General features: G+C 36.6%; 1 protein-coding gene across 9 annotated transcripts in view; it reads right to left on the bottom strand.

The window, feature by feature from the left end:
• The window catches only part of ARHGAP12 (Rho GTPase activating protein 12), a 123330-nt gene that overhangs the window by 56049 nt on the left and 55128 nt on the right, over window positions 1-12153 (bottom strand). For all 9 annotated transcript variants that reach the window (XM_087420649.1, XM_087420648.1, XM_087420646.1 and 6 more), the window contains one exon: window positions 49-312. In XM_087420649.1, the coding sequence (XP_087276775.1) occupies window positions 49-312 (264 nt within the window). The remainder of the gene's footprint in view (window positions 1-48; window positions 313-12153) is intronic.

Genomic DNA, 12153 nt, shown 5'->3' with positions numbered 1-12153 from the left:
GAAAAGAGAGTTTGGTCACTCACTGGTTGACTCCTTCATGACTCATACCTCTTGATCTCCTGGACTCTGGGAATCTCCTTTGCTTGTGTTTGTATCCCGAGTCCAACGAGGTGGTTTCCAAGTTCTTTCCTGTGTTCCTCTGTTATAGTAATAACAACGTCCGGAACTATCTTTATGAGTTTCCCATTCTCCATTAATCTGAATTGCTGGGCTCCCAGGAAGCGGGGGGAGAGCAGACTGGGATATTTTCAGCTCTTGCAGATTAGCGTAGACGGGAGAATCTGGCCGTCCTTGATTTGGAGGTGTTGTTGCCTGTGAAAAATGTGACATATTTATGTTTCAACTGGCATAACATTTACACATTAAAATTAAATGAAACACAAGATTTATAAACATATACACTAATTCATTTAAAAAGATATACAGGTGTACATGTTCTTTCTAAAGAAATAACAATTTAACAGTTTTAATATTCATAGTTTGATTGAAAAAATATAAAAGCTTCAAATAGAATCCAAAGTGTGCTTAATAACTTTCCTTCACTCTGAAAGAATACTCAAATAGGGGGCTGGCCCAGTGGCATAGCAGTTAAATTCGCCCGTTCTGCTTCAGTGGCCCGGGGTTCGCCAGTTCAGATTCTGGGGGCGGACCTACTCACCGCTCGTCAAGCCATGCTGAGGTGGCGTCCCACATAGCAGAGCTACAACTCTACAACTATGACACACAACTATGTACCGGGGCTTTGGGGAGAAAAAAGAAAAAGAGGAAGATTGGCAACAGATGTTAGTGCAGGGCCAATCTTCCTCAAAGAAAAAAGAATACTCAAGTAGAGTCTGAAGCTGTGGATTCTAATTCAAGATCTGGCAGTAACAAGGAGTATGACACTGGATTAGATCACTTCATGTCTGTGAAACTGAAGTTTTTAATCTCTGTAAATGAGGGAACTGAATTAAACCACCTAGGTCTCCTTTGGCTCTAAAACTCTATGATTTTAGGCAATTTTTTAAAATATAAAAAGTCTTACACATGGGTAACTCAGCATTTATAAACTATAAAAAGAAAGATTTTATATCGTAAGCTCTAATATTAAATCAGGAATATAAGTGAAACATAAAGGAGATACAATACTTCAGCTTAGAATTTACTACATTCTATTCCTTCAGTCGTAATTTCTCAGTAGCCATAAAAAAATCATTTACTCTTCCCCTAGTTTCTTATTTGTGAATTTCCTAACAGTGGAAAAATAAGAATTAGCAGTAATTCTCTGATTTACATGCTTAATCTCAACCTACGGCTTTACTTTTGTTTTTAAATGTCAGTCAAGAGCAGAACACTCTTCCTGCATCCTGCATGAGGACATTGTAAACCGTATTACGTTAGAATTCTAGCTGCCGAAGGAAAAAAGCCCACGTCCGAGAACACCTTTTTACATGTATATTAGTATTTGTGGTTATATTTTTCCTTTTACAACAGGGTTTCTCAACCGCAGCACCACTAACATTTTGGGCCAGATAATTCTTTCTTGTTGGGGGGCTATCCTGTGCACTGTAGAATGTTTACTAGCATCTCTGGTCTCTAACCACTAGATGATAGTGGCATCTTCCCATTGTGACAACTAAAAAGTCTCAGACACTGCCATATGTCCCCTGGGGACAAAACTGCCCCTGCCTGAGAACCACTGCTTTACCACATAAATCCTCAAGTTATATTCAGCTATTCAATTACTTCTACAATGTACAGTTTTAGGAATGCTTTAAACATTGAATTAAAAAAGAGAAATGTGGATGGATACACTGGATCAGTTTTATTAAAATTAAAGTACTTTAACTTCTAAAATACTATTTGCTTATAAAATAATTATTCTGAATCTGAATTACAGAATTAAGCTTTCTCTTAAAAATAACCCAAAACATGAATACATTTGTAAAATGGTTACCTTTGGTCTCTTTACACATGGTAATTAGGCATACTCGATACAAATTAGACTGTTTTCCTAAAAATGTAGCTTTGAATTTAGACTACTAACAAACAACATCTTTCTATGAAGAAAATTGATCCATGAAGACAAATTTCCATGTATTTCTTTTTCAGACCAATTCCACATCCTGGTGAATTAGCCAGGATAACAATGCTTCTCTAGTAAGATGAACTCTGTTAATAAAACAAACAATTCTATACAGTAAATCGCTTCCCCAGAACCTTATCCAGAGAATATTTACTCAACAAGTGATTAAGTTCTTACTTTGCTCCTGATACCTTACTGGACTTGGGGAAATAAAGATGTCAAGAAACATTTTCTAAATGATGTTTATGAACAAATTCTAGTAATCTTTTTTTTCCTTAATTATTTATTTATTTATTTATTTTTCCCCCAAAGCCCCAGTAGATAGTTGTATATCATAGCTGCACATACTTCTAGTTGCTGTATGTGGGACGCAGCCTCAGCATGGCCGGAGAAGCAGTGCGTTGGTGCGCGCCCGGGATCCGAACCCGAGTCGCCAGTAGCAGAGTGCGCGCACTTACCCGCTAACCCCGGCCCTCTAGTAATCTTTAAGAAACAACTAATTCCTGTGGTTTTAACAGGCCAAATTTAAACATTTTTTCCAATTCAAAAGAACTTTAATGCTTCAATACAGTTTATCAGGAGAGCATAATTCTGAAATAAAAGCAGAGAAGAACTAAATGAAAGAAAATTATAAACCAATCTCACTTATAAATATAAATGAAAATATACTAAATAAAACTTCAGCAATCAAATCCAGCACTGCATTAAACAAATCAGGAAAAAGCAGAAATGTTAAGGAAGTCTGTCTTTAGGAAATCTCTTACTATAATTCTTTACACTAACAGATTAACATGATCATCTCCACAGACACACACGAAGCATTTAATAAAATTCAACATGGATTCAGGATAAAACTCTTAGCAAGTGAGGAATAAGTGACACCTCCTTAATTTGTCTTTTAAAAATTATTATTTAAAATAAACATCATACTTAGCAAGACACTGAAAAGAAGCATTTTCATTGAAGTCAAGAATAATACCAGGATGCCATGTATTACTGCTTTTTTCCAACATTGTACTGGAGGTCCTAAGCAATGTACTAGGAAATGAAAAATGAATTACACTCATAAATACCTAGAAGAAAAAAAAACTCTGCTATTTGTCATTGACATAACCAATACCTGAAAACCCAAGTCCATGACAACTATTGAGAAGTTTAATAAGCTGGCCAGATACAAGATCATCTAATCAGTTTCTCATAGAAGAGCAATGACAAATCGGAAAATGTAACCAAATAAAAACATGTCATTCTCAATAGGAAAAGAACTGTTAAACAGTGACAAATAAGCTCCTAAAAAAATGTGCAAAACCAAACGAGGAATACTTACGAAATTTTCCTCAGATACCTAAAATTATACTTGAATAGACAAATCTTTCTTCCTAAATGGAAAAACCGAACTTTGTAAACATATTACTTCTCCAAAAGTTAACCCACGAAGTCTACAGAGTCAATGCAGCGGTCAGCACGCAGCACAGTTAGTACACCGCCTAGCACACAGTGGCACCTAATGAAATTTGTTGAATGAACAAACAAATGTGAATAAAAAAAAGCAAACATATATGCCCAAGTAAAAGCAAAATTCAAGGACTTGGAACTGGTTATATGTGAGAGGGAGGTAGGAAACTAGGAAAATACCACATTTCTAGTTTGGGAAAATGGGTGGACAGTTGTGTCACCACTTAAGATAAAAACTATCTAAAAATGAACTGGATGTCAAGTACTCAGGTGCTAAGGTTACAAACATAAATTAAAAAATGTCTTCTAGGACCTCATAAGATAGTAAAAGAAAGAGAAACAAAAGATCATTTAAATGCATAATAGACACAATGCTAGTGCTACACATGGGATACTATGGGAGCAAAAAGGAAGAGACCTGGAAACAAGTGACTAAGCCTTAGAAGTGAATAAACACGAGTTAGCCCGGTAAAAGTTGGGGATACAAGAACAAAAGTTTGGAAACACAAAAGCACGGTACAGTCAGGGAATGATGCTGACTCACAGAGTAGGTAAACGGAGCAACAAGAGGAAGGAGAAGCAGAGGACAGAACAAGGAGAGTTTGTACGGCATGTTAAAGAGCACGGCCACTATCCAGTAGCACTTAAGGAGCTACTGAAGTCTTTAAGCCAGGAAGTACATTCTGATTTAAAATTCAGAAATATTACCGGGGCCGGCCCCGTGGCGCAAGCGGTTAAGTGTGTGCACTCCACTGCGGCGGCCCGGGGTTCGCCGGTTCGGATCCCGGGCGCGCACCAATGCACCACTTGTCAGGCCATGCTGTGGTGCCGTCCCATATAAAGTGGAGGAAGATGGGCACAGATGTTAGCTCAGAGCCAGTCTTCCTCAGCAAAAAAGAGGAGGATTGGCAGATGTTAGCACAGGGCTGATCTCCTCACAAAAAAAAAAAAGAAAGAAAAAAGAAATATTACCAATTTTAGAGGGACACAACTAGAGGCAGAGATTAGTCTGGAGGTTGATACAACAGTACAGACAAAAGATGAAGAGAGCTGCAATAGGACAAGGATGGCAGGACTGGAGAAGCAGGGCCAGATTCAAAAAATAATTAGAAGCTTCAATTAACATGCAGATTGTATGTTTGTTTATGTGAAGCACAGTTTTTGGTGTCCACAGAAGGAGAGGAGGAAGAAAAGAGAACCCTGGAAGCAGCTGTTTTACGAATTAAAATGAGAATACAAGTATAAAGTTAGCACAGGGTCCGGCATGGTGACTTCTAGTGTTATTACAATTATTATTGCAATTAATATAATTAAGGGACCAGACAAAATAAGAGGATTCAGTAAAGTAAGCAGAAAGGAAAGTCAGAGGTAGAAGGTCTACCAGGAAAAGGTAGTATTTAAAAGTTTTCAAAAGGAAAACTTCAAGAGAATGAGAACCTGACAGTATCAATCTAGACTTCAGTATGAGGGCTGTGAAGCGATCACTAGATTCAGCAATTAAGAAGTCATTAAAAGACCTCAGCTTCCAGCCATGAGGATCTGAAATTGTACCTTCCTGCCACAAACAACTAGAAAAGTGAGTAAAATACAGGAAACACGTTTTTTCAGGCATTGTATGACAAGCAGCGCAGGACTATGGTCCCTGTGAGAAGAAAGAAACGCGGTGGTCCTACCACTCCCAGGCTTTCTGCCTGAAGGTGGTTTCCAGAAATCGGCACAAGGAGGGGAAACCCAAAGACAGCTTAGCAATCTCTGTGAGTGAACAGGACAGAGATAAAGGTTTACATTTATTATTTAAAGTAACAAAAGGAATAATACACTAAAGGAAAATAATTATATAAATATCAAACATTGTGAAGAGAGGAAAAGGAGAAAAGATCGGTCCCTAATCTTTTTAATTCAAGAATCTTCAAACTTTGTTGGTATTCTTCAAAATCGATAAACCAAGAAAGAGAGGTGAAAGTGATGTCTGAAATCAAGAGATGAACAGTAACTCTAAGTAGAACATATCAGCTAGAAGTTTACTGACAATGAATGAATGGTAAAACTTTAATATTTCACATTCTTACTGACCACTAGTTAAATTTTTTGACAGATGTTCATTTGAAATGTTCATTTGCTGTTAGAAATAGTTTCTAGTAGAAATAAGAACTTTGTTTTCTTAATGAATTAACTCTATACTTAAAATCAGCTTAAGCCTTCAATTTCCAAAGTGTGTGAAAGAGAACACAAGAGGACTCAGTATTTTTGTTAATCTTCTAACCTGTGACAAGATGCAACTGTCCACATTTATTATCAACTGCATTTTGAAACCTCTGAGAAAAATTCAAGGGAATTACCATTGATTGATCACTAACAATTTTCCTTAAGACCTCCTGAAAATATAAATTCTTAGTAGAAAAAATAGTGTAAAATAAACTAATTTTTACATACGCACAAAACATACTAACTACAACAATGGATGGTTAAGTAATTATACACCATTTTGTCTACTAAACCAAAAACACTTTTTTTTTTTTTTAAAGAACATACTCAATGCTGGTAAAGGTGGAATGTAACAACTTTACTGCTGGTAACTTCAGCTGAACCTTTTTGGAAAACAGTTTGGCAGTACTCTTCAATAGCTTTTAAAAAATATTTTTAGGACCTTGAACAAAGGGGGAAAAAATCCTAGATGTAGAAAAAAAATTTTCCCACAAAGATGTTCATTCCAAAGTTATTTACCAGAAATAAATCAGAAACAATTTAAACACCCAACAACAGAGGAATGGTTGAGTAAATAATGATCCACCATAGGAGGAAATACTACACAAGCACTGAAAAAGTTAACGGTTTTTTAATAACATGATAAATTTTATGAGGTTAATGAGAAAAGCAGAATATAAAACTGTTTCTAACTTCCAACTAAAAATTTAAAAGTATAGAGAAAAACAAACTAAAACATTATCAGTTTTCTCTGGATAATGGAATTATGTAGGATTTTTTTCTATGTGCTTTATTTTTTTTAGGTTTATTAGAATGAGAATTATTACCTTTAGAGTTTGATTAGGACAAGAATCTGGGGCACTTGCCTAGTGCACTGGACTCGTGAAAGTGACAGCAACTTTATTAACACTATATAAACTAGTGTTTCTTAAGGGGTGGTCAATAGATTACCTATATCAGACTCATCTAGAGGTGCTTATTAAAATTCTTGAGTCATATCCCAGAGTTCCTGGAGGTGGAGAATGGTGGAAGTGGTAGTCAGGAATCTATATTTTTAAGCACCCTATGCGATTTTTATGTGTACTGTTGTTCGGAAGACATTGATAAAACTCAATCTTCCTGAATGGACTTAGGGCAAACTAGACTCCTGGTCCAATAAATTTGGATTATAAAAACCATAAATACTTAAAGACAATTCTGAAGTCCATATCACCAGTTGCTTCTTACTCTGCAGCTAAGTCAACGAAAAAAGAGTTAAAAGAATAAGCGGTAAGGGTCGGCCCCGTGGCTTAGCGGTTAAGTGCGCGCTCTCCACTGCTGGTGGCCCGGGTTCAGATCCCAGGCGCACACCAACGCACCACTTCTCCGGCCATGTTGAGGCCACGTCCCACATACAGCAACTAGAAGAATGTGCAGCTATGACATACAGCTGTCTACTGGGGCTTTGGGGGGAAAAAATAAATAAATAAAATCTTTAAAAAAAAAAAAAAAAGAAGAAGTGGTAAGAAGGACTTCTAATATATGAATCACATAAAAATTAGTTTTCTAATATTTATAAGACTTAAGTATTATGCACTTAAACTGAACAAACAACCTTGTTCATGAATTATCACCAACAAAATAAGTGGATTTTTCATACAAAAAATAGGAGAACAAAGAAACAAAGTTAATTTTATGGGCAGTATCTGTCATTAATTAACAACTGAATTGGGACTAGTGTCTCTGCACATGACCCAATTTTATATTTAAAAAAAGACTTGGCCTGTTCTACTTTATCTATACATACACTAAAATAGTCCTCCACTATCCACAGAAAGGAAAAATTGGGGAACCATATATATAAGAAGGTAACTTTATACTTAGATTGTACCTGAATCCTTACTCAAAATGTTGAGATCTGTCCTCTTTTTACCTTTGATGTTAGTTTGCTTCTAAAATAAACTTCAGAGAATGGCAGAAAACATATTAACTAAGGAGCTACAACTCTTGTTTCTTAATTAGCATATGCTACTCAGTATTAATATTTAATATTAATATTAATCTACCTTACTATAAATGCAGAATTATATTTATATTACTGAATAATCAATATAATTCCCTGCAGCCTCTAATCAATACCTTTGATTTAGATGTATGGGAAAAAAAAAAAACATTTACCGAAATATCAGACTTCAAAACAGAATTTAAATTATTTTTTAACTTCTATTTTAACTCATGTGGAAAAAAGACATTTTAAGTGTCTTTGGTAATTTACCTGCTTAAACTCTGCTTTACCATAATTGCTAATTATTATAACCTTGAGCCAGTTAATACATAATAAAGGACACAAAAGAAATAAATTGTCAAAAAGCCAATATTCAGTTAAAATAGGACTAAAATTTGTTTTAGTTTCACTATTGAAAATTGCCTATCAATTTTAACTGAAAAATGTAACTGTCTTTCCAAAAGACAGTCTTTTTTGCTTAAAGCCAAATTTTAGGAAAAAAACATAAGACCCTTTAATAATTTTAAAATATCAAAACTTACTAATTCCAATGTTCATACCTTAAAGCATGACTGCACTGAGATTTCAAGGTCTACAGAGTGAACTGATATTTTTCTATGATTTACTTACTTGACTAACATCTAAGAACTAATTATGAGCGAGGCAGGAGATGAAAATAAGACAGCCTCTGTCCTTAAGGACCAGCAGCCTAGCAAAGAGGAAGAGAGGGAAAAAGAAGGACGAGTCCAATGACAGGAGCTAATGTTGGAGAGAGGAGCGTGCACAGGATGCTCTGGGAGCACAAACAAAGCAGCATCGAACAGGGAGGAGAGGGTGAGACATGGAGTTCCGGAAAGGGTCACAGCACAGGTTTAACTGGATCTGTACAGGAAAGGAGGAGGCGGCCGAGTCAGCCAGAGAAGTGATGAAGGGCACTCCAAGTACACTCAAAATCTCTCTGTTTTTAGCTGACGAAACACAACGAAATGAAAAGCAGCCTTTCAATAATGAAACATAATCGGTACCTAAGTGAAGTCAGTATTGTGAAAAGCTTTAAGAGATATTATTTTCATGGTGAATAAATTCTTTTCCTTTTTTTTTTTCCCCAGGTGGTTTTCTAGTTATTCCAACTCAAGGCTGCTCAACTCCGACAGGATTTGATCCCTTCCAGCCATACACACAAACTTTCTTAGCCCCTCATCTTTCATCTCCTCTCTGTCATCTTCCCCACCTTTGATCACCTTAGCCAACAACCTGAACAACCCCTTCACGCCTTCATCGGTCTGTCACCATTTCTGCCTCCTCTCCTGACACTGACAATAATAAGGCAGGTCCCAAGGAGGAAAGCTGTGAGGCCTGACAAACGCTTTTTTCTAGGAAGCCACACTCAAACATACTGGTGAAGTCATTTGTGTGAACCAACCTGCAGTACCAGCTGCCAACTGACCACAGTGGAATCGTGCCATGCTATAAACTAAAATCCCAGGGGCCGGCCCAGTGGCGTAGTGGATAAGTTTGCACGCTCCGCTTTGGCGGCCCGGGGTTCACCGGTTCGGATCCCAGACGCAGACCTACTCACCGCTCGTCAAGCCATGCTGTGGCGGCATCCCACACAGAACTAGAAGGACCCTCAACTAGAATATGCAACTATGTACTGGGGCTTTGGGGAGAAAAAGAGGAAGACTGGCATTAGATGTTAGCTCAGGTCCAATCTTCCTCAAAGAAAAAAAAAAAAAATCTAAAATCCCAGGCAGGCAAAGACTCTCTGTACCTAAAGGGTGGATAGGTAAGAGCTCACAGACACCACAGTGAAAATCCCTGGGTACCAGGGACCAACACATACACAGCCATGAGGGTGTGTACAAATAAGAAGTTTATTATAGATGAAAGATTTGCCAAAAAGGAACAAAAGACAAATTTCCCTTTCAAGATGAACCCCACACCCCTCCAGTGTCATTTTCTGCTATGCCCTCACATGCATATTCTCCCACAGCCTTACTACTCTGTAGCTTGTCATGGTACCTATTACACTGTATCCCAGATTTACTTGTCTGCCTTTCTCTCTAGAACTCGATTATCTTTAAGGCAGCAATGTTTGCCTTCTTTATCTCTTCATCTTCAGTGCCTAGTATAGCATGGATACATAGTAAGCACTCAATATGTTCAAGACGTTCCTGAATGAAATCTACTTTTATATAACTAAAGAAGCTATCATGAAATCCAGACACTGAAATTAATTCTCTACTCCTGTTTTTACAGTCTCCTTGGGAAATGCTACCTAATTCCACTGCTTCAATAAAATCAAACTCTCTCTCTCTCCCTCAAACATCCACCTCTCTCCCCTGAATGACACACATGTATTTTGAAAGACCTACTAGCATGGATCCTCCACAGACACTTCAAACTCATTATATCCTCTGCCTCAGCTTTTTCCCATAGCACACTACCCTAGCATATTCACCAGTCCAAATACTAACAGCATCATAAGCTAGTCAATCAGAAATTTCAAAATCATCTTGTGTCTCTTCTCTTTACCCCAACAAAGTTCTACTAATCGTCCTCCTAATATATCTTGAATTCCTTCCTCTCCTATCCCAAGATAACTACCTTAGTCTAGGTCCTCTTCATCTCTTTTGCTGAATGATTACAAGCATCACGGGGCTCTACTGCCTCCATTTCATTTCTTCACCTTGTCCAATTGATCTTTCACAGTACCAACAGTTACTCTCTGAAAACACAAATCTCGATGATCTGCGTTAAAACATCAATGAATATTTCACTGACTATAGAAATTCAAATTTCACAGCAGAGAATTTAAGGCTTTTGAACACTCCAGTCCCAAACAATCTTTTCTGCCTCACTTACTGCCATTCTCTTTACATTCTTTGCTCCAAAACTCTCACATTACTCACAATTCTACTATTAATGTCATGCTATCCCCCCCCCATCACTTTCAAACCGTTTCTTTCTCTAACTAGGATATCCTGTCCCCAATCACCAACCAATAAACCACACATAAAAACCATAAAGAGCTGGTTCAAAGGTCACTTTCTCTTTGAGATGCTCCTCTATTCCTCAACAGCAGAATTCACAGGTTTCCTGTGCATCCAGAGCAGCACTAACACAAATATAATGTGAGCCAGGTATGTAATTTAAAATTTTCTAGTAGCCACATTAAAAAGGTAAAAAGAAAGAAGTGAAATGAATTCTAATAATATAGTCATTTAACCCAATATATCCAAAGTATTAGCATTTTACCACATAATCAATATAAAAATTATTGATATTGTATTTGTTTGGGCTAAGTCTTTAAAATCCAGTACATATTTTTATAGCACATCCCAATTCTGATTCTAAATTTTCATCAAAAGTACTTGATCCGTATTTAGGTTTCATAAAATTTACAGCTGAAAAAGTAGGTTCACATACTCAAGTTATTCTGTATCAGTTTTTAAATTTTAACTTATAGTAATTGAAATAAAATAAAATAAATTCAGTTTCTCAGACTCACCAGCCACATTCAAGTGCTCAATAACCACACATGGCAAGCGGCTACTGTACTGGATGGCACCAATCTACAGCACTTTCTATTCACCTCTACTACTGTCCCAATCACACTACATTACATTTAATTGTTATTTTTCAGTCTCTCCAACTAAACTGTAAGCCCCTTAAGAGTTCAGAGCAAGATCATATCTTGTTATGTATTTTCAAAGTCTAGAAACGAATGAGTAAACTGATGATCCCTTCTCAAGCCCTGACTCAGACTGTGATGATTCTTTTCTCCCCCAGGAACTGCTTTCCCAATCCACAGAATATTTTAAGAAATAGAAAGGTAAAAGAAATCTTAAAAGTCATCTTTGAGATGAAATTTACTTTTGTATAAAAGTAAATTTATATAAAAATTTTTATAATAAACTACTATAATAATATATAATAAATAATAAAATATAATAATAAACACTTTTTAGTTCCTAGTAACTAATATTTATTGAAACTTTTATTGATGAAACCTCATTATTAATTTGTGTTAAAAGTGTTCAACCAAATATGCTTGTCCTCGGTCAGCTAAGCAAACAAAATTCTTCAATAAGACATTATGCTGAGATGGTAGGACTTAGCTACTATTTTATGCTGATAAAGCCACATGCAATGGCCTGGTACACTGCCATTCATTATTACAAATCTCCCTCCCTAGGCCTTGAATGGTAACTCTATGATCAGCATTCAGAGGATGACAAAAGAATACCCTGCTGCTGAAATTTCCAGAGAGTAAAAAGTTTATGGTACAATTACAAATGAAAAAAACGCACCTGTGTTTACTTGTAGCAAGCATATACTTGCACAAGTCTAAGCTTAGAAGTTGAGGTTTCTGGCAACAGCAAAAAATAATAAATTTCAAAAAGATACAAAATTAGGGCCGGCCCCATGGCTTAGCGGTTGG

Source organism: Ceratotherium simum, chromosome 32 (genome assembly GCF_057802395.1).
Source record: "Ceratotherium simum simum isolate JZ-2026a chromosome 32, ASM5780239v1, whole genome shotgun sequence".
In the NCBI taxonomy this organism is placed as follows: Eukaryota; Metazoa; Chordata; class Mammalia; order Perissodactyla; family Rhinocerotidae; genus Ceratotherium; species Ceratotherium simum.
Note: the sequence above shows the minus strand (reverse complement) of the source record. Positions and strands in the feature narration are given on the sequence as shown.